The 24,041-nt window shown below is 34.0% G+C and overlaps 1 protein-coding gene across 4 annotated transcripts in view; it reads left to right on the top strand.

Moving 5' to 3' along the window:
* cdh6.L (cadherin 6 L homeolog) overlaps window positions 1–24,041 on the top strand; it is a 139,822-nt gene that overhangs the window by 80,064 nt on the left and 35,717 nt on the right. For all 4 annotated transcript variants that reach the window (XM_041565228.1, XM_041565227.1, XM_018266183.2 and 1 more), the window contains 2 exon segments: window positions 19,080–19,374; window positions 23,815–23,934. In XM_041565228.1, coding sequence (XP_041421162.1) covers window positions 19,080–19,374; window positions 23,815–23,934 — 415 coding nt within the window.

The following is a 24,041-nucleotide window of genomic DNA, read 5'->3' on the forward strand; positions in this document are numbered from 1 at the left end:
CAGTCATAGGAGGATGAAATGTCTCAATGTCATATTTGCACATATAGTGTAAGTAAGTGTAAGTAATTGTGGTCATTCTAATTTAAAAGGAGATCATACAATTTAAATCAAAATTAAATCCTTGAAACTAAATGAATAAGCCATGGGGCAGTTTCAAAATAAGAATGAAATGCAAGGCTATATGATGGCATGCCATGAATTATTTATATAGTCCCAATAAGTTAGACAGTGCTTAAAATAATTTATAACAAACAGAAATATTGCAGTCATATAATTGAAAAGGATACAGAATAAAAATTAAAGCTTATAATGTGAAGGGAGAGGAAACAATTGACATATAAGGTTATTGAAAACAGTTTATGAGTTTGTATGGTATTATGACTCTTGATCAATCAGGGTGCATTAAATACACTTATTGTATACAAATACAGGCAGGTTAGTCTTTAGGGTGAGTTTAAAAGTTTGGAGAGAAGGGGAGAGTATTGAATTGTGGTATGGTATTTCAGAGACAGATGCAGAAGAGAAGTTGTACCTGGGGATGAAGTGATTTGAGCAGAAGAAAATAGAGGCAAAGGTCAGTAGAAAGACATAGAATTTTGAGATCTGATCTGAGATATAGGGAAGGGTTTCATTGTTCAGATACTAAAATTTAAGTGTTACTATTTTTTTAATTTGAGAGGAAATTGGGAGCTATTGAGTGGATTTGGATAGAGGAGCACCTGATATGGAGTGGCAGCATTTAGAACACAGTGAGGGTGTGAAAGACAATAGATTGGATTTCCTTTAAAAATTAAGTTGAAATACTCAATGTGGGAAATAATATGAGCCTGAATGCCACAAAAGGCTGTTACAGGATATAGCAGGATATAGCAACGGATTGATGTCGGACATTAAAGACAGATAGTTGAGTGAAAGGTGATTTTGTTATCTTTGAGTTATACCTGAAGTACAAAAAAAGATGATCACAACCTATTAACCCAATATCTTATTTCATTCTAAATTTCTAATCCCTAGATGGACATATAGGCAACCAGTAGTAAGTTTGGACCCATGAACCTTGTGCCAATATGTGCTTTTCATTGCATCCATTTTATACCAGCACCTGTGGTTGTGTTTATAAATGACCGCTCTTGTGTACCATAGACACAATGAATACTGAAATAATAATCACATTTTTGTTGTCATTATTATAACTTCAGTGAGATAATCAAAGGCTAAATTGTTGCTAACATTTACATCCCTTTAGCATACATGAATGATAGTAACTGCCTATTGATGTTATTATATACAGATTATTTTGCTTCACCTATTTTCACCCATTCAGTTCTAGGAAAAACTATCATCAATATATCTTCCTCATACACAACATCATGATACTGGACTAAGCACTAATATCCCTTCTGATTAAAGTCACCCTATTGACATAAAGGGTTATTTACAAAGGCTTTTTTATCTACATTAGATAAAGTGAATTTGCCTGAATCCATCTGATTTCATATGGGCCGTTCATTCAGTATTTTAAGTTTTGTATCTGCAATTTTTGTATCAAACTTAAGTGAATTCTTTTATTATTTTATGTATCTGCATTTATAGTGCCTCTGTTTATATTTTAATAACAGCTACTTTTTTATTGTCTGGAATTTTTCATGTGTTAATTAAAATTAATCTGACAATAAGAAGAGATGTGAAAGATATTTTTAGTTCAGTTTTGATATTGCATGATATTTGAATTGTATCTTAATGAATACAGATTGATCATGAATTGTATAGCCGAATGTAGCATTTATATTTACTGGAAATAAAACAGTTCCATTATCTTTCCAGGCAAACTAGGAAATAACACAAATGGTATTGGGTCATTACTGGAATTTACAATCTTTCAGATTTGTAGCCTGACAGTCTTATACAGGTTTTCACACAAAGCATTGTTTTTTGCAACAATGATAAACAGGTTTTTGCTAATATTTTCAAACACACTAAAAAGATATATAATAAAAACATCATAATAATATCAATTATATAATATCAATTATGTGTATATATATATATATATATATAATTTTTAGTGCAAAACAAACAATTTTTTTTTTTCTTTTTTTTATACCAAACGTTACTCATACTGTAGAAAATGTTTAATGTTTAGAAAATGTAATGATCTTTTTCAAAGAAGATATGTCACCTAACTATGCCTCTATTGGAACAGAAGTAGCAATTTAGTCGTTGCAGTGATGTGGTGCAGCGGCAGGGAGGATATCAAATCTTACTCTACTTTAAGGACATCAAATATTAGCTACTTAAAGTGTGCTGATCACTGTAATTCTGGATTCATTTAAAATAAAAAAGATGTATCCAATGGGAGTTCCATGCTGGCCATATACTTTTTCTCTGTGAAAATTCATGCATAGAAAAGGATTGTTCTTTATTTGTTTTAATGAAGTACTTAATGAAATGAAACATAAAATGCAGGCATTTCAGCCATTGCTCTAGAGACCATCTCCTAATCCAGCTGAGACAGAAAGAGAAAAATAATACGATTGATCAAATTTTGTGTGCTAATAGACTACAGATTAGTGGTAGAATACGGCTACAGTTATTACACAAAATCAGAAGGTCTTTAGAGGCAAAAATGTTCCTTTTTAATAGTATATTATATCTTTATGTGAAATTTACAGTCTCATGTTTAAACTGTGCAAGAAAGTCAAAGCACATGTTGAAAGTTCTACTCAAAAATCAAGAGGGGATTGTACACATTTCATGTGTCACATAGCAAAATTGTTATAGCCACATAGCAAAAAAGGGCTGTCAGACAGCAGTGCTAACCCCTAAAACCATACTTCCAATGGATGCAGGAACTACAAGCAGTGGATTCCAGAGTCAATTAGAATATATTGCCATTCCTGGTGGACCAATTCTTGATGGTGTTTGACACCTTTGTCTTGTTTTTTATGTCCCTTTTGTAAGTTGATGCTGTTTTTACTCACTCATTTCATTCATCCATCTATCTTCATTCATCCATTTATTTGAAGAAAAATTGAATCAGTTATCATAAATTATAAACTCATTTAGGACCTAGGGGCATTCTCACACACACCAAACTATCTATTTAATAAGCCTGTGAGCTGTTTTTGGAAAAGCTTGTGACACTCCATTGTGTTAGGTATCACCATGTATTACTAACTTATTTGTAAACTATGGATTTCCATACTTCCTGTGTCTTCATTAGTAATTTATTAAACAGAGTGATTTCTATTTTTGTGTCCGTGTGACGTTTGCACTACTAAAACTTACGGTTGTATTTGGTTAAATTTGAGTGCCCTCAATATTATCTGAATATTATCTACTTGTTTTAGTTTATTCATAATTTACCATATTCACCGCAGTTTGTTACATATTTGCTTTATGAATTCAGAAAAGTGTTTTTAACATATTTAAACATGTATAATAATAGTAGTCTGAAAATGAAAATACCAAGTCATCATGTGTTATTAATAAATGATAACCCACATCTAGACTGAATCAATTGATTACTCATTATTTCTGATGCTTTTGCAGACTATGGGGCTTGACTTTCTAGACAGCATCATCAAATCTTTCTTGACTATTGAGACAGAAAGTCAAAGATAAATTTAGAATGTCTGGCAGCAAAGTACGAGAAAAACTTTCTGATCTCATCTCAGAATTATGTATACATTTAGATACTTAATAATTGACTGTGAGTATTAGAGAAAATGGATAAGAAAGTATGCTGATAAACTACATAATGGCAATTTTAGATTTGCTATCCATATTATCAATCTAATAATAAAATTATGCATTATTCTGCATTTCTATAGTTACTTTTGCTGTATTGCAATAACAAAGGAGTATAGCTTTTAAAGCATGGCATATTGGCAAGGCTATCATTTCATACATGGATTCTAACCCAATTAATAATGATGTAGATTGTCTTAGACTAACAGCCCTTCTGCTGTTGTCAAGAACCGGGTGGCATGTGACTTCCTATCATCAAATTGGTTTTATTCAGTTTCCACACTGACCAATTTTATGAGGGTAGCATTGCCGTATTCTGGAAGTGTAAAAGAGGTCTTCAGATATAGAAAGGGTAAAAACTTTATTCGCATACCAGTGCTAGCCCCATACAAGTTCATCAGTATCACTGTCAACATGGCAATCCATTATTGGATCCTGACTCACGAGATAAGAATCTCTGCATTACAACATAGGTTGCATTGCACTGTAATATGCACTGTAACCTTGAAAGTATTATTCTTGTATGTGACTAGTCTTTTTATCTTCGTCATGCACAACTCTTTTTATCTCTACAAAGGATCTTTACTAATATAACCAAAACAGTTAACAAGCAGACCGATCACTTGAAAAATAAGAAAAAAATTAAGAAATCTAGAGGTTATAAAAACAATAGGAACTTATTAACAGAAACTTTGTATTAATGTATTGGACTACTTAACCATTTCTCAAACACACTTCTCATGCACCGCAGCTTAATTCAGATTAAGGCCTATAGACCTTTCTGGCCACACAATGAGGCATATTTATGATACTTCGCATTTGTGTGGTTTTATTGTATATTTTGAAATCATAAAAAAACAAAGTTTCACTAAAACTACATATGTCAAGTTATTTATTAAAAGACCCAAATGAAAAAAGCACAAACAAAAAAAAAACCCAAAACAAATCCAGATTTTGTGGGCTCACCAATGAAAACCCCCCAAATGACCCCTAAAACCACAAAGCAAATAAAGATTTTATAATTGAAAACAAACAGTTCCCATTGACTTCTACATGGGTTCACCAGGTTTTAGATGGTATTAATGGCGTATCCGTGTTTTTTATGGTTTTTATGCTTAGTAAATTATGAATTAGAGTAATTAGTACAATACACGTTTTCTAGTGCAAAGAAATATGATTTGTGAAAACAAAAAAAAGGAATGTTAATAAATCAGCCACAATGTGGATCCCACACAGGGATCTTTGTCAAGAGAAAACAAATTAAAAACTTTGGTTATGTACAATTTCCTATTACACTCTCTCAGGATTTGTAATATTCAGGCTGGGTTAAAAAACAACATGGAGCAGTTTGGGGGTTCACTGGTTATTTGTTTTTGTTTTTCTCATTATTAAGCTACAGATGCCATATTTACCATGTACATACCAGATGCTTGTCACTGCTTGCTTCAGATAATTGTATCCTGAGTTACTGCTGAGCGTAGTGCTTTTGTTCTGCATTAGGCTTGCCCTGTCAGACAATACATGTTTAAAGAATGATTGAGAACATTAAGCAAAAATATCAGTAAATTAATGCTGAATTCTATGGATACTCATTAAAATATGAAAAATGGCATTTTATTCTATTAAGCTGTATATATAAATATAATTATAACAAAGATAATAATAGTTTTACTTAAACTATTACTGGAAATCACAAAGTGTCATTATCCATCAAAGATTGCTTATTAAAGATATTAAACCGCAGTTTACAGTCTGACTGATTTCCAAGATACTCATGTATAGTAAATTGTGTTTTAACACATTTTCCAGAATGTAGCATTTAATAATATTAATACTGGTGAAAAAAGACTATCAAGTTCAGCCTTAAAAATACTACTCTGTTACTCTGTCCACCTGTGCATAAAAAGGATAAAAATCCTTCCATTTAATTGAAAAAAGGTCTACAAATGGTACACAATTATGATAATGAATGGGAAAGGGACTGTTGGTGTACAAAAAAAAGGTTTTGCCCTGTGAAGTAAAGGTGGTCACAACATGTCCCATAGGCCTTTTGAGCAATTATATATAATATGGGGTTTTTTCTCCTAATAGCCATTAAGACCCTGGATATTTTGCTTATCCAAAAGGTCTTTAATCTTTATTAAAACCCATTGATGGTACAGTATACAATATACCATAATCAGAAAGAACACAGATATATTGCCAGGTCAGGATTGGATCTATTATCCAGAAAACTCAGAAATAGAGCAATGCTAATTTAAACAAAGAATACTTCATTATTTAATGGCTAGCAGATATGATACCTGTATTTGGTAGCCATATTTGTAAAATGACTGTAAGCTCTACAGGTTTCTACAGATCTCATTCCTACTGCATTTCTTAACATATGCCACTTGATCTTTGTTTCTGTATATGTACTTTTATTAGTCTCCCTTCATAACAAAAAATAAGCAACTCAGTAACTAAATTATTTACACAAAGTACAATGCAGTACAGTGCATTTCTTTTGTATTTTGAATTCTTTGGTAAAATTATGTTCTGGTCTATGACCCTTGCTCTATTACATCTTAAATGAAGAGTCTTTCCCATATGAAATAATTTACAACAAAGTCTACACAATTTAAGTCAACCTAATTACAGGATGAAATCATTCAGGATTTATGTAGGGAAACATAAAGACATTTTATGCCTGTTATCAGTCCAAAACAGCTGTGTAGATAACTTTAGAACTTTTTAAATGTATATATAGTTTTGGTTATTAAAGTTTATGTTTATAAATATGACCATTTCCTTATAATATTATTTTGCTTACTTGCAATAGAACCTCAAAACACTTAAAATAATCTGATGTAAGAAGAAGAAGTTGTACTGTTGGGGCCATAATCAGTATATGATACAATAGCCAAGACTGGGACTGGTGCATTAACCTGTCTGACCTATTGATTCATGTCTGCCCAGTAAAGAGAATGGTGACCTCAGAGATCATGTGTTCTATTCTTTTGGGACAGAATATCTCCAGGAACATATGCATATATAATATTCTCTAAATTAACCTTTTATTGATTTGTTTTTTTCATTTGCAAGGTAACTATAAGAAAGTGTTTTTATTTTATACATTAGTAATTGCATATTAGAAAATTAGTTGTTGTTTTCTTTGGTGTTATTACCGTTACACTGCAAGTAAAAATGGCAATGATTTAAATGTATTAAAAATTGTATGTAGATAGAGAGGTAGTTAGACAGATAGGTACATAGATTAATTGCCAATGCATCAGCAATATTATCTAGCAATGTCCTTTTTAGCGCCAAATGATGCTGACTGATATCACTACACAAGAAGAAGAGGATGATGTTATTAGTGGTCCATTTAAATGCATATCACATTTTCACAACATACAACCCTCTGTTGAATGTAAAAAGTTTAAATACAATGTTGTTTCAAAATAAGTGCTGGAGAGTCCATTTCAGGTGGGTTTTTATTTTTGCTAGAAAACTACAGCAATCATTCATGTTTCACGGTTCAATAATTTGAAGAGTGGGTATCAAACAACTGGAAATTCAGGTTTTATTATTGTTTGCAAGGAAAAATGTATTTAGATAAAAAAGAGACACTGTTAGAGTACTAAACATGCTTGAAAGAGAACAAATTTGACCCCAGAAGCTATAAAATGAGTCCGCCTTGCAACTTACACCCTTGCAAAAAGCAGAGTGAGAAGAAGTGCTGCTAGCAGGTGGAATCAATGGAACATCATTGCTATACACAAATTCATGAAACTTTATGTTATTGCCACTTGGAATGTTTCCACCTCAGTTGCGATCTGTTAAATGTAGGAATGTGATTATCTGAAAATAACACTTAGATATTATACTTTTCTTATTACGAAACATAAATGAAAAATTTGGTTCAATTTAGAGGGTCAAAATAAAAATGAATAACTTATCACTACACTCAGTATTCTTGCTATTTCTAAGTTGGGAAAAATGAATAACAATGGCTTGTGGTTGAGTAGATTAAGTATAGGATATCAGTATTTAATAAGTGCATATACTTTGCATATATCCAAAGAATATTCTTACCATCATACAAGATAACAATTGTTTTGGTCAATATTCTCTTTAGTAACAATGCCTATTGAACAATATGAATCAGGGTATATACTCATTTATATTTTACAATGTAAACTAAACGGAAAGTAACCAGAAAGGGAAAGCTCATTCACATCCCGGTCAGATTTAATTTAGACAGATAATATGAATCACCCTTTTTTTTTTATAATGCAATACACAAGACATTGTTATAGTAAATAATTCAAATACTACTTCCCTCTAAAGAATTAAAGTAAATAACAAATTTTTTCATTTGCTGCCACTCTAAGATTACCCTGGGTTATAAGAGCTTTAGTAACATAAATTGTTACTGTGATGGTCCCCAATAGCATAGCCCATAGTTATATATAAAAATCACTATGATGATGATGGAAAATGGATGATCCATCTAGAACATAGTATGTCTTACAGAGGTCTGTCAGCTTCAAGCACTTAAAATATCAAAGGGTCATCTGTCAGTAAGCCAACAATTCAAATATACCCACAGTCCTATACAATTGGGAGTTGTAAAAAGGATGGTATCTGCTGAGAAGGCATGATGTTTTATTTAACATCTTATCACAGATATCATTATTTTTTTAACTATATTAGATTGCATCTGTCCTTGCTCCTGAGAGCTCCCCCAAGGAAGATATTCCCTTAACTGCTGAAGTCATTATAATTTTAAGTATATGATAGATATCAAATGCAGTTTTCCTTTTTGGCTTAAACTCAAATTTCCATATTACTCATTTGAAACTGTTTGAGGCCTTTACTGTGTCTAGAAACCAAAACTGAAAAATAGTTTGAACAGGGCAAAATGTTTGAGTTTTTCTACAATAGAAATTACTGTTCTTTTGCATACAGTGCAGCTAGAGCTCCTCTTTACATTGTATTATGCTGGGTAAAGTAGTTTTTGAGGCTCATTCACAAGTTATTTAAAAAGATTGGAGGAAGGTTTTTTTTTGCTATTTGAGATATTTGCACCAACAAAACAGTGATCTCCCTTTTTTTCTCCCGTGGATTAATGCCATTGGGTTGTTACAATTCGAGTTTTTATTTTGTAAATATGGTGGCACTTGCAAAATAAATCACTATTGCAAAAAACTCAGGTTCAATTATATTTTTTTCTGCAATCAAGTTTTGAAAAAACTTGGGATTCAAAAACTTCTTTATCAGCCTCCCCAGTGGCAACTATTTGTGATACCCATACATGTCAGTAATTACTAGTCAGAATATACAGTATACCAACAATGTTTTTTTAAATCTAAGAAAAGGTTACCTGAATGAACAACCATGTTTTTTAAATCTAAGAATGGGTTGCCTCAATGACCACCCCATTCATGTTATGTGATTAGCAGAATGTGTAAAGAACAAGAATAACAAAAGTGATTCACAAAAGAATATTTTATGAACCAGTATTGGCTGCAGACTGACTAGTGCTACATTGTTTTAATAGTACAAGTAATCAAAACCAGAAGGACAAACAGAAACAACTTTCAAAAAAGCAGTCGCATTTTCAGTACTTTAAAATGACTGACAATCTTTCATTAAAATGTAAATTTTCTAAGAATTCAGTTTACTTTCGAATGTTTTATTTTAGGTCCCAACCCCTTAAAAGACACTACGCCAGTAGATTTGTACAGGTATAGGATCTGTTATCCAGAAAGCTCCAAATTACAGGAAGGTTGTCTCCGTAGGCTCCATTTTATTTGTATAGTCCTAATTATTATTTACTTTTTCTCTGTAATAATAGTACAGTACTTTGCACTTAATCCTAATACATAATAAAACAATCCTATTAGATTGATTTAATATGTAAATGAGTTTTAATAAAATTAAAGAAGGGTAATCCAAATAACAGAAAGATCCCTTATCTTGAAAGCCCCTGGTCCCAAGCTTTCTGTATAAGTCCTATACCTGTAATATCATTAATATAGTCCATGCAATTCTATTTCTGGGAGTAATCTAATAATAAAGTTTGCCCTCCCAAAAAGCCCAGACAAATAAGAGACTCTAATCTCCTTCTAATTTATTGTCTACGCCTGTGGGACTCGGTAAGCGCCCCCTTGGGCTTAACCACCATCTATTCCCTTTTGTTGCCGCTAATAGACAACCAGGATTTTAAACCAGGCTTACTACCTGGATATTTCAATAACTGGCAAGATAGAATGGTGCAACAATTATTTCACATATGCCCCAAGGGCATCATGCCATCCTGGGAACAGTTACGGAATAAATATACGCTTCCGACCAATGAAAGGTTCAAATATCAACAGATCACCAGCTTCACTAGAAAAGTGCTTGATATATCTACCGGAGCCTTGGTCTACACTGACTTCGAAAAATTGTGCTGTCATGCTTCTCCACCTCTCAGAGCCATCTCTGCTATCTACCAACTGCTTCACCGACCAGCCGCAGCTAAACATTCTCCCCTACCGAGGTTCAAAAAATGCGAGAACATACTGAATGTCACGCTATCCGATCAGGACTGGGAAAACATCTTGGCTAAATCACTTACTGGCCCCAGAAGTTGCAGGATACTGGAAAATAACTATAAAGTACTCTCCTTATGGTACAACACTCCTGCGAAACTACATGTTATTTTCCCTGGAACAACAGACAAATGCTGGAGGTGCAAACAATACACAGGCACTATGCTCCACATATTCTGGGACTGTCCACTCATTAAGCCATTCTGGTCGCAGATATTGGACATCTGCACGGATAAACTTCTCCTTGATATACCTCCTGACCCAGCTGAAACTCTCTTGCACCATAACATGGACTCTGTGTTCTCGTACAGGAAGTCTCTGACTCAGGTTGCTCTTAATGCAGCTAAAATTTTGATCCCACGCAACTGGAAAAGCGATGTCCCGCCTACACTGGCCGAGTGGGTAAAGGAAGATAGGTTTTTCCACTTTGCAAGTGATGTAAGTGCAATGCCCTTTTCTCCTGATGTGATATGTGTCTGTAATGGTTTGGAACCTTTTGCTGAAATTCCTGTCTTTCTCTTCTCTTCCCCCTCCCTCTTCTCCTTCCTCCCTTTTCTGTTATTTCCTTAATGCTCATTTTGTGACCCCCCCCCTTTTTTCTCTCTTTTTTTTTTTTTTACCATTCTGTTGATTTAGTACACACTCCCCGATTGACTGACTCCCACCTGGACTTGACTTGCTTCTCGACAGCGCACAGTGGTTTACTTGTTTTTGCAGAATACATGTTCCACCCCTGGAAAGGAATGTGTCTCTGAGACCGCTTGTTTTCAGTATTTGTATTAGTTTCCACTGTCAGAGATTGTACAAGGTGATTTCCCTATGTTTTATGACTTTTTCTGAAACTAAAAAATAAAAATTAAAAAAAATAAATAAATAAAGTTTGCCCTGTTTTTCATTTTCTCTTAATAGTAACTAGTGGTTTAATTGAGTGTAATGTAGTGTATTGGGAGTGGGAATATACTTTTCCCCTATGAAAGTGACCAGTACAAACCAATAAAGAAAGCACAGTATATTTTCTGATTATATCTGGGGGAAATAAATCACCTCAGCACTAGCACAATGAGGTGTTGATGTTGCTGAATTGTTGAAGCAAAGCTTTCAAAATTAATCTTTTTCTAATAGTAACAGCTAGTATATGCTGCATCAACATTGTTTAAAAACATTTGTAATAAGGCCATTATATGGCCATGGCAGCAGTTCTTTGTAATGATGCAGTCAAATGATAGGTATTTGTTTTTAAGGAGACACACAGAGCTTAGTTTAAATACAGGAAAAACGGGTTAGAACAAATATTCTCTCATTATCCAATAATTGACATTAACAAGGCTGCCTTTGGAAAGTGTTAAAAGACAAAGACGATGTTGTACTTTGCCAACTCGCTGATCCATTTAGCCCATTCCTTCACAGACTACAAAGTTCATTGCTTGAGAGTTGGGAAGATAATTCATGAAAGACTATGCTCTGAATTTTAGTTATAATTAGACAATCCTTTTCATAGCAGTATAGTCCCAAGCTATAGAATGTAATCTCTTTCAAATATATATGTATGTGTGTGTCTGTGTGTGTGCAACTTGCTTTGTATCTGCTTTGATTTTGTGTTTTTCTTACTGATGGTAGTGTTCAAAGTAATAAAACTGAGTGCATTGGGGTTGATTTGTTGACCTCAATTTTAAAACGGAAAACCATGAGTCATTTGCAGAGACTGATTTGGAGCAATCTTGATATCTTATGTCTATATCCATCATTTAACCAATAAAGTTATCTTTATTACCAATCCCATCAAGCCTCACTTGATCTTCTGTGGCAGATTATAAATGTAGTTGTTTAGTCTTCTCTCTATCACATAGATAACTATGTGACTGAATGGCAATATATTCTACAGAGCACAGAGGCAGGGACACATGATTGTAATAAATGACTGTAACTTAAAATGCCAGGTACTGATGAGAAACACAACATTACAGATTGCTAAAAGTTCACTAAGAATTATTTTAGTGTTGTACATTGAAGTATGGAGGTTACAACAAGAATATTATAAAGCTGTGTTAGTGTTCTCTTGAAAGGGAGTAGTATAAATATGTTACTATATATTAGTAAAGCACTTGTTTCTGTGTGTTTATTAAGGGGGTTATTTATTAAAGTTTGAGTTGTGTTTTCTAAAAAAATTTTAGTTTTTCAAGTGGTGTCACTAAAAAAAACTTGAATTTTTTGAAAAAAAAATGATATTTTTCGAGAATTATGCCCTGAAGCTGAAAAAAGTCCAAATCCAAAAATACTCCAGCTCAACCCTGTCAAATTCATATAAATTATATATAAAATCAATGGCAGAGGTCTCTTTAACCATTTGAAGATGTTTCTTGCCTTTGTAATTTTCATGTGTTTTACGCTGGTTTTTGCTCGAAAATGATAAATTCGAGGTATTTTAAGTTTTTAAGTCTATAAATCTTCATAAATAAGCAAGTATTAGAGTTTAAATTGTGAGTTTATTCAAGGTAGATAAAAACCTCACAGACTACACAAATTAGATTTTTGATAAATAACCCCCTAAGTATTATTACTATTATTGTATATTTATAGAACACCAGCCTATCCTGAAGTGATGTTGTTAATTAGCTATTAAACTAAATGAAAACAATAAGAATTCTCAACTGGGAACAAAATGTAATTTCCTATGTCTGTCCAAATTAGCCTATAATAGGATACAGTTCTCTTTTTAGTTATACCTTTTATGCTAGTTTGATAAACAGCATTTATGAGTGAGACAGTTTTTTTTTATCATGCTTCAAAGGTGGATAGGCCAATTTTTACTAATAAAGCTGAAAATATGTCCCAAATAAATAACCCTTAGTAATTAGTAATCAGCAATTAACTTTGATGCATCACTTGTGATCAGAATAATGAAATGCAGTTGTGTGACTAGTTGCTACAGGGACTATAGAAAAAAATATAACTGTTCGTCAACAGCAGTAAAGAGGTTATCTATTTATTAGCAACATGGACATAAGTGCAACCAATTCATTATTTTCTATTAGAATGTACTAGTAGGATTGCAGGTTTTACCTATTCATGAACTAATAGTGTACAGATTATGCCCTATTTGCTGTTAACTGCAAATTTATACAAGGGTTCTGTTGCTGTTACCGATATAGGATCCGTTATCCAGAACCCGTTATCCAGAATGCTTTGAATTACGTGAAGTCCACCTGCAATAGACTACATTTAAATTAAATAATTCAGATTTTTAAAATTGGTTTCTTTTTTCTCTGTAATAAAGAAACAGTACCTTGAACTTGATCCAAACTTAAATATAATAAATCAATTATAATTAATTAATTAATTAACAGGAAAAATAATCCTATTGGGTTTATTTAATGTTAAAATAAATTTTAAACAAACTTAATATATAGAAATCCAAATTACAGAACAATCCCTTATCTGGAAAACCACAGGTCCCGAGCATTTGCATAACAGGTAAATGGGACTCACATAACAGTGAGTCCCATTTACCAAACCAGGCGAAAATTTGTAACCAGGACACAGTAACTAATTTGATTTATTGTATTTTTTCTGTAACAGTAAATAGTATTTACTGTATTAGGGCAAATTTGCCTCTATGTTAGTAAAAGAGGACCCTTGAGAAGGTTTCGATAAACTCTTTAAACAAAATGTAGAGCTATGAAAATCTTTAACTTGCAATAAAACATCTGTGCAAGGTAAGGTTGACAAACATGGTATTTACAAATATGGTATACAGTTATAAAAAAGTTCCCCAAATGTTTGCCACAGTGCTTACTGATGCTATGTAATCAATCTTAAACTCTCTTCTACATATCCATTCACTTATGTAGCATGTACTTAAACCTGGCATATTTCCAATGGTGTCACAATTTATACAGGCTAAGCTAAATAGATGTAAGACTTCATGGGCCTGGGATTGGACCTGAACATTGTGATGGTAATAAGCCTTCATATTTATGCTCCAGCATAAAAAATTGCAGAGAGAAAAATAAGACTCATTAACTCAGAAATATGGGTCAGGTAGTAGACTTGAGTAGTGTGTATGCAGGCCAGAAACCTGATAAGAGCCAAACTAAATAGGGGAATAAACAGGACAAAGGCTAAGACCTAGACAGTAGCATGGGACACTATGAATCAGGGATAAATAGTAATCCCAGTTTAGTTACCACAGAACTAATAATAATAACAGGTGGGTTTTTAGAAACGCATGTCCAGTATATACTCAAATAAGAGTAATTGTAATATAATTAGATATAAGCAATTGTATTAGTGTGGCATCTTTGGCTAATCTTAAAACAGTAAAGAAAGAACATATTAAAAAATACATTTTCCAAATCCATATTTATTCTGCTAAACTGGCCAGACAGCCAACCATAGATGGACCTCTTCTTTGATGTGTTGGTTTATTTCACAGAACAGAGGTAGATTAGGTCATAGTGCTATTTGTGTACATTTGTATAACGTCATATTGGTCATATCGGGTGTACACAGCATAATAAAAAGCCAGGAATAAATGGAGCACACTCGGGACTTAATAAACTAGAGAAATATCAACAAAGGTCTCTTCAGTAGCCATTTTAGTCCCTCAGGGAAACCTTCCTCAAGTCAAAACCCTAGTTTGCCTCAAGTAAGGATCCCCTGAGGGAACAAAATGCACTTTGTCTTTATATGAAAGCATACAGAGCCTAGAAACCAACATGGATGTTCCAGATCTACCTCCCTACTATTAGGGTTACAGGCAGGGCTGGAGGAATATGATAGCACACCCTGCACTTTCCTTTCTATTACAAATAAAACTCCCCTTTACACAAGCAAGACGTTTGGGGGGGACATATAATCTCTGCTCCCTGCCATTTCATTGTTGCAGAAACATTCCTTATTCCAGTTTTTGTGCCACTTAAAAGGTAGGAAACTAGTGTAACGCTAATCTGGGCTATCCAGACCACAAGGAGTTAAAGTGTCCAGCCATTGGTATGAGCATGGGTTACACTGCGACTTTCACAACAGGGTCAGAGCCTTTGCCAAGTGGAAGCTATCCCTTTAAGGTGTAGTAGAACTACAAAACACCGGCTACTGTATACAAAAATAGATAAATTGAACACCAGGAGGTTCTTGATAAAATAACAGATGGTAGTTTATTATACAAAGACAATTGACCACAGGTTTTACTCACACAGGAGTTCAGAAGATAGCAGATGATATTGAGTCAGACAGATCACACGATACAGTAGGATGGTTATCACTCCCATAAGTCTCAACAGTCAAGGAGTACATCAATTCCAAGTCACCTCTGTGGGGATTGGGATCAATCACTGTAGAAATCAGGCAGTCCTCTGCTAACCTAGGTCCCTATCACTGAGATCCCTGCACTAAAGGCAACAACAAGGGAAGCCTTGTGGAAAGCTACTTCTGTCTATCAATCCTTGATGGAGCGACAACTGCTCATTCTGCTAAGTACTATATGCCTTACTCTCCTAGAGAGTCTATTATCACAACTTCCCTAGACTAGCTATTCCTCTTTCACGGGGTTGCCTGGTACCCGACTTATTCTCCAAAGGTGCTGTCCCTCTGGGGCTAAAGGCTTTACTGGGCCTTGGTGATCCCAGGCTCAATGGGATCACCCAAGGACACCAGGAGCCAAAGAGGAAGAGGCACTCCCTTTACACACTATATAGAAGTGTGGCAGGAAGTGGTATTACACCCTTTGACCAATAACTTATGGTGTACTAAATGACAAGTTACATGGGCTTATACTCAATAACAAAAGAGTAAAGAAAAAGGGTAGGGATTTAACTCTATAGGGTATAGCAATCCTATAGGTTAGGCACGCCCAAGTGATTGTAGTTACTTACCTAAAACCCCAGGCCGGTACTCCTATCAGCAGAAAACTGCACCGACCCGGGGTTATACCAGTGAGCACCACAGAGTGATCCACTTCCATCTTCAAATTACCCGGGGCAAACGCAAGTGCAGTTGAACTAAATCGCTGACTTTTTAGTTAAAGTTTGGCTTTTCGCTCTACTGCACATGCGCAGCCACGCGAAGAAGGACCCCCCAAGTGCTGCAAGCCTTTCCTTCACCTTTAAATACAGTGATTCCACCCTGTGGATCCTGTACTCATAAAATACCCTGGCATATTTTGTCAGATGAAGCACAGGGAAATCTGTGGGAAAAAAAAAACCCTGAAACAAAACTTAATTTTATAGTAAGGTTGTTGAAAGAATGTTCCGGAAAAGAGTTTTTATTTCTAAGCCTCTTGCTTCCACCTTTCCAAATAATTCATATATCCAGTAAGGTGGCATAATGAATAGCACTGGGTATGTGTCACAACCTGGATCTGTCAGAATAACTTATTAACTTTTTGACCCACGTGTTCTTTTTGGAACGTATACTGAAAATCTGCAGGGTTGATGTGTTCTGAGGACAGTTTTGAAATTCACTGTTTAAAATGATATGGGGACCTTTCTTTCTTTCTTTTTCTTTCTTTTTCATAGTTTTTATCAGTTATCCTATACAGATATTTGCATGTAATTTATTTTACTTGACCTATCAAAATGATTTGCATATTGCCTGCTAAAGACAAGTATGCTAGAACACTTTACTCCCTGTTATTGAAATAGCCCCAAATAGTCTTTCTGCTTAACCTATTGGGACCAAAATATCCTTCTTGCATTTGTGCATTTTCTAACAGGTCACTCTTGCAGTAACTTTAAATATATGCAAAATGAAAACCCAGTGCATCTGAAACTTTCTTATTAAACAAGAGTTTCCAAATGTTAAAATAGCTAAAAGTAGAAAAACTGACAAAAAAGTTCATGTTTCCCAATAAAGTGCAATAAGTATTTTATTTTTCAGTACTGTGAAACTATAAAAGCAATCAATGCTTAATTAACAGAAAAAATCTTTTATACTGTATATTCAGATACTTATATTTTGCAACAAAATGTGGCATAGGCAGTTCTGCTCTTTTGTAACTGAGATGCAGAGGAAAATGAGATTGGAAGTCGCTGATGCAGAACAACAAAACAAAAATATATATTAGTTTGAGATCCCATCCCTACTATCCATATATTGATTGTCTCTTTGTTTTAGACTTTATGAAATGATGGTTTCTGCTACTGTTGCAAAAAATAGAAAAAAGAGAACTTTTCTCTGCAAACTAGCTTGGAATGGTCTGCTGAGAACTGATTATTCATATACAGAGAGAAAGAAAGATTGAATGGGGTGGGATAAACATAGACTTTCAACATAGATTTTGTGACAGAGAATATAACCTTTGTCACTTTATTATACAAAAAAAGATGGCATCAGCTATACAGATGAAAATATAGAAGCAAATTCAAGTGGGAAATGTAAATGAGATGTTAACCTTCTATTGTGTGAAGTGACTCTAACAATACAAAAAAATATCCATATATATATATATATATATATATATATATATATATATATATATATATATATATATATATATATATATATATATATATATATATATACACATACTGTATATAATATTAAGTTCCATATATATATATTTTAGTTATTTCTGTACATTGTATGAAAAAATTAGAGTTCTCATTGAAATTATACCTGTACAATTTTTTTCACCATTCATTGTCATTCAGCATTGCTTCCTGTAATGTTAGATCAATCAAAGAATTGTTTGGCTACTGTATATTGGCTGCTCACTTACATTCTTAGGGCTATGGCCTTGCGGTGTCAGTCATTGCTTTACTCGCTGCACATTGCCAGGTTTGTCGAAAGATACATTTTAGGTCTTTACTCCCAGAGAGCAGCAGAAGACAAACCATCCCATGTGCCATAGCCCTAAGGGCATTATAACCAGTGGCGTAACTACCGGGTGAGCAGGGGGTGCGATTGGGCCAGGGCCCCCCTGGCAGCTCACGTGCCATGATTCCCAGCCGTTTCCGGGTGTACGGCGCCAGGGCCCGCCACCCTCTAGTTACGTCACTGACGTAACTAGCAACACAGCAAGAGGCTCATTATAAGGAATGTAGTTGGTGGCAAGAGTGATTCTAGGAGAAATGGGGAAAAAAAATTCTAACTAAATCTTAGGGCAGATATATTAAAGTTCGGGGATTTTTTCCACGAAAATGCGAGTATTCGAGTTGTATTTTTTGGTCAAAACTCACATTTTTGGGTCAAAAAAAACCTTGAATATTCAAGATTTATTATACCTTGACCCTCTAAATAGCTCAAATTCAAAAATACACCACCTAAAACCTGTCAAGGTTCTGTAGAAGTCAATGGCAGAGCTCCCTTAAACCATTTGAAGAGGTTAACAGCCTGCTTGATGTTGAGGTTTTTTCTGAGGGTTTTGACAAAAAACTTGAATTGAGAACTTGATTTGATCAATTGGAGTTTTTTTCTGCCGAAAACTTGATCAATTTGAGTTTACAGGTTGCAGGCCTTTTTCTTAATGAAGATACCATTCGAGTTTCGAAGTCATTCAAGTTAATTTGAAGTAAAAAAAACTCTAACACTCAACCTTTGATAAATAACCACTTGAAACATTTTCATATAACCTAGGAAACACAAAACATAAATGATAATTTACATATTAATATCTTTGTTATACAAATGCAAAAGGAAAAAACAAAATAAACAAATAGCTGTCCTTTATTATAAGTAGAGTATATGTATTTACTGAACAGAAGTGTGAAGTAGTTCCTTAACTTGATCTCATTCATTTTTTTTTTGCTGCAGCTTCACTCAGACCAGGACAAAGGTGATGGATCACTAAAATATATTCTCTCTGGCGATGGAGCAGGAGACTTGTTTGTTATCAATGAGAATACTGGAGACATTCAGGCTACAAAACGACTTGATAGGGAAGAAAAGCCAGTATATATATTACGTGCACAAGCTGTGAACAGAATAACCGGAATCCCAGTTGAACCTAAATCTGAGTTTGTGATTAAAATTCACGATATCAATGATAATGAACCAAAATTCACTCAAGATCTTTACACTGCAACTGTTCCTGAAATGTCAGAAGTGGGTGAGTACTGGAGATTTGTTGTCTTTGTATACATTAGCAAAGTTTATGTTTTTATTAAATCAGAACAGTGTCCATATGAAGTTTTGGACCAGAAACATCAGGTGCACAGTGTTTTGGTTTAATATAAATAATATATTTAGTTCCGACTTAATATGAATGCTGGCCCTTCACTTTTTTTGTTAACTTAACTCTAAAGCACGGCGACTGACACGCCATTATATCTGAACTAAAATGCCCCACTGTTATGAAATATGATATTCAAAAGTGACATTAAATGATCATAAGTGCTAGCAAATAAATAGATTATCAAAGTGTCAAAGATCAAAATGACTTTGTGTTAATGTGTGCTATGCAAATGTTGTTGGTTCTAATATAAAAATAAATCAAGGGGACGTGCAATAACATGTAGGCTTTCGCTAAACGTGCAAACTTTCTCATAGGGACTTCTCATTTACTCGAAATTCCCTGGTTACCATTGATCTATACTTAAATTTACTGTGATAAATGAATTTTAAAAGAGTCTAATGTTAACTGTTTTCAAACCTCTCTAGCCCATCTGAGCAGCACTTCAAGCTGTGTTTTCCAGTCTATGCAAGGGCCCACCTTTTGAGTATTAGGATTCAGAAGTGTAACAGTAATCTGGATGAAATAAAAAGAAGCAACACTTAAAAATCAAAAAAGATTCACAACATGTACAAACATTGGTGTAACATTTTCCCAGCTAAGGGTACCCAGGGCAGCAAATAAGCACTCAAAGCAAGTCTTAATCTTAGAGGCAGCCCACTCCACCGTTTTGGGAAGTGACTTGCAATTAACCTTCTAATCGATTTTCAGGAGTCTAATGTTTCTTTCATATCAGGTTTGGAACCACACAATTATATGCTTCTTGCTGAAGGACATACAGTACTGTACCTCATTTTACCTTTGAAAAGCTACACACCTGATTTAGGGGTAAAAAAATATCCTTGTGGCTGACAATATGAGAACGTATGTTTTTACCTTCCCTTATCATAGAACATTGCCAAGCTCCCAGCTTTAATAGTTTAATAGTTTAGTTAATTGTAAGTGTGTATAGTTATTTTGGAATTATGCAGTAAGTATGGGACATCTGATCTAGTCCAATAATCAATGGCAACCAATTACTAAACAGCTTTAGTCAATTTAGCACAATTACAATAATTAAAAGCTAAGGCTTAATTATTCATTGCACATTACTGGACTAGAGCAAATTTTGCAGCATGTCAGACGAAGCTTGGTATTTATTGTACTGCATGATTTGACAACGGATAGGCTGACGTTCTTGCTGACTGTAAAATATAAAACTTTAATTTGCTTTTTGCAGGTTTCCATGTTAGTGGAGAGATTTTGTTTGTTCGTTTGTTTGCAAATAAAAGTTGACCCACAATGTTTCTACTGAATGAAACTGTGTCTGTTCGTATACAAAATGGCATATGAGATTCACAGGGACTGTTGAAGCAAGACAAGATTCATCTAAATATTTTAAAAAATATGTTAAAAATGTGTAAATATTTAATGCACAGACTTCTAATGTGCCATCTGACCAGAAAAAAAGAAGCATAAAAATAAGAAATGTTGACATACTTGGAGCCACAAAATGTAGCTCAAAAATGCAATAAGGCAATGCAAGTGTTTCGAGGGGCACATCTTTAACGTTCACAGGCTTTGCAATGTAGGAACACAATCATAAATGAACAATAGAAAAAGGAAAAAAAATCAGCTCCACTATATCAGATCTGTTGATCTTGTAGACTGCAACACAGAGCGAAGAGCAGATAATTAGTTCTCATTAGGGCAGCCTTTGTAGACAGAAATAATAACCTATGAGTGTGCAAGTGTCTGTTCTTCCTTCTTTTATGACTTGTTGGTCACACTAGCATTCTGCTTCCTTTGAACCATTAAATGTAAACTCCATTTTTTTAATACTCACTAGTCTCTTTAGGGAAAATATTAACAAAAAACTGCCAACATTATTGAAAATCTATGTCTCCAAATGGTAAGTGATTATAATAAAGTAAAAAGTTTTCAGTGTTCTTGGAAACTATGCTTAATTAGTAGTCTAGAAAATGTGAGAGTATGATATACCGTATTCCTCTGGCATAAATATAATAGTCAAAAATTAATTTTGATGTAATCTGAAAATGCATTGTACAATACTTAAATGTGCATTCAAAACTTTGTGTCCAAACTTGTTATCTGCTATATTTCTTTATCAGTCATTGTAAGCTATTGCAGTGCTGTAGGGCCATGGCACACGGGTAGAATTGTCGCCTGTGGTTAAATCTTTGCAGGCGAAACATCTCCCAAAAAAGTCTTTCAATAGCATAACATTATCACTCCTGTGATCCCCCCTAATCGTTACTGCTCTTTTCATTTTCCCGTGGTTAAGCCAGATCGCCAAGAGTAATAGGTTTTACTACAGGCAATCTAAATGGTATGCTAGAAAGTTTTTTTTGGGATATAAATAAAAAATGGTTTAATTCATGATCAACACCTTGGCTCAGATATCACAAGCCTGAAACCTTTGCATATACAGGTATAGGACATGTTATTCAGAATGCTTTGGACCTGGGGGTTTCTGGATAAGAGAGCTTTCTGTAATTTCAGATCTCCACTAAAAAATTATTATAAACATTAAATAACCCAATAGGATTGTTTGCCTCCAACTTATTTGGGGTGAAGTACAAGGTATTACAAATAAAACATAAAATCATAAAAATTTCAAAATAGTTAGTCTATAAATGTGAGATGACTGTGCCATAATTTGGAACTTTCTGAATAATGGGTTTCCGTATAACAGATCCCACACCTATATATTCGGAAATTTTAATACTGGCTCCTATTTATAAAACAATTAAGATTTTAGTGTTAGGTTCCTTTAAAGTGACATTAACCCAATATCATTTTGGTTTTGAAAGCCTGTTCCTATTGGACTAGAAAACGAGTATTCAGTGTCTACAGCTGCCACAATAATCACACGTTCAGATATAACTAGTCATCTCTCTCTTTCAAATATGACTGTCACCTGACTCTCAGATATGACTGTCAGCCTTATCCTTAGATTTGATCTTCAATTTGGTATAAAATCCTTTGATGCAATGACATTCATATAATATAGCTGTGTACAAACTGGCATTACATCTTCGTAATCTTCCTTGTAGCTTTTTCTGTGCATACAGGATTGACGATGAACCTCCTGGTGCACACTTGATATTTTTTGTCTATTTAGTGTTTTTTGAGATACAAGCACAGGTAGGTAATGAGAAGAGTTGGCTAAGGCCTTAAATCACCTAATTCCAAGAAAAGAGAATTTTGGCTAAAGGCCACCTACAAATATGATGGCCCACCTGAAACCTGAATTGAATAGCAAGGATTTTGCGAACATGGTTTCTTGATAACTAATCCTATGAGCCATGTGAAATAGGTCATATATTGCTTTAGAAGCATATAATTTGAAGTGATTTCACCACTTATATATATATGGCTGGCACCATTCCTATGGCTTATAATATTCCAGTGACTTCTGCTGTTGGCAGGCTAGGGCATAGATTTGCTTTTATTAATTACCTACTGTAAAAGAAGATATTCTATCATAAATGCACTCATATTCCAGAGCTTTGTATAATGCAAGGTGGTATATATCAAACATAAAAATTGCATAAACTTATACAGGAAGTAAAAAGAGTACTACAGGAGCTATAGGTGCCATTAAAGTATAGGTTATGGGACTAAGGTTCTGTTGGAACATTATGCACATACGTATACTGGAAAATGTAATACATTGTAATACAATATTAGGGGGGGGGCTATTTATTAAAGTCCAAATGTTAAAAACTTGAAAAATTTGAGTTTTTTAAATATAAAATCTGAATTTTTAGTGGAAAAAACTAAATTTTTTTGAGATTTATTATACCCAGAGGATGCTAAAAGTTAGAATCTGAAAATCTGCTATCTCAGACCTACCAAGGTTGTATATACAGTAAGTCAATGGGAGAGGTCCCTATCCTATTTGGATGTTTCTGTGGTCTGGAATTAGCCCCAAAATCAGACTATTTCAGGTATTTTTGCAAAAATCAGCAAAATTCTGGCTTTTTGGGAAAAAGCCAGAAAAAATCCTATGATTTGGGTTTTCGGTCAATTTTATTGAGTTTTTCCCCAATCCGTTTAATTCAAGCTTTTTAATAGTAAATAAGGTCAAATCGTGGATTCTAGTTTGGTCGATGTTTTTTAAATAAAATTTCAGAAACAATTTCTTTATTATATTTTCATATTAATCATTACAGCTAATATCAGATAACAGTGTTACTGTATATATGTACAGGTAAATTGTTTGTTATACCAGTTTGAACAAGCATATTATGTTAAAAATGTAAAAACAGTATACTTTGATTTAATGTATAATGACCTTTTTTGTCATTACAGGGGCGTTTGTTGTTCAGGTTACAGCAAATGACGCTGATGATCCAACTTACGGAAACAGTGCTAGAGTTGTCTACAGTATTCTGCAGGGACAACCATACTTTTCTGTTGAGTCTGAGACAGGTCAGAAGACCTTAGCTGTGTCTTTGTTCCTATAATTGAAGATGACATGTTAAGTCAAGCTAGAACATACTTGACAAAATATGAAAGAGATTATATTTTCCACCCTG

The sequence above is a fragment of the Xenopus laevis genome, chromosome 6L (genome assembly GCF_017654675.1).
Source record: "Xenopus laevis strain J_2021 chromosome 6L, Xenopus_laevis_v10.1, whole genome shotgun sequence".
Lineage (NCBI taxonomy): Eukaryota > Metazoa > Chordata > Amphibia > Anura > Pipidae > Xenopus > Xenopus laevis.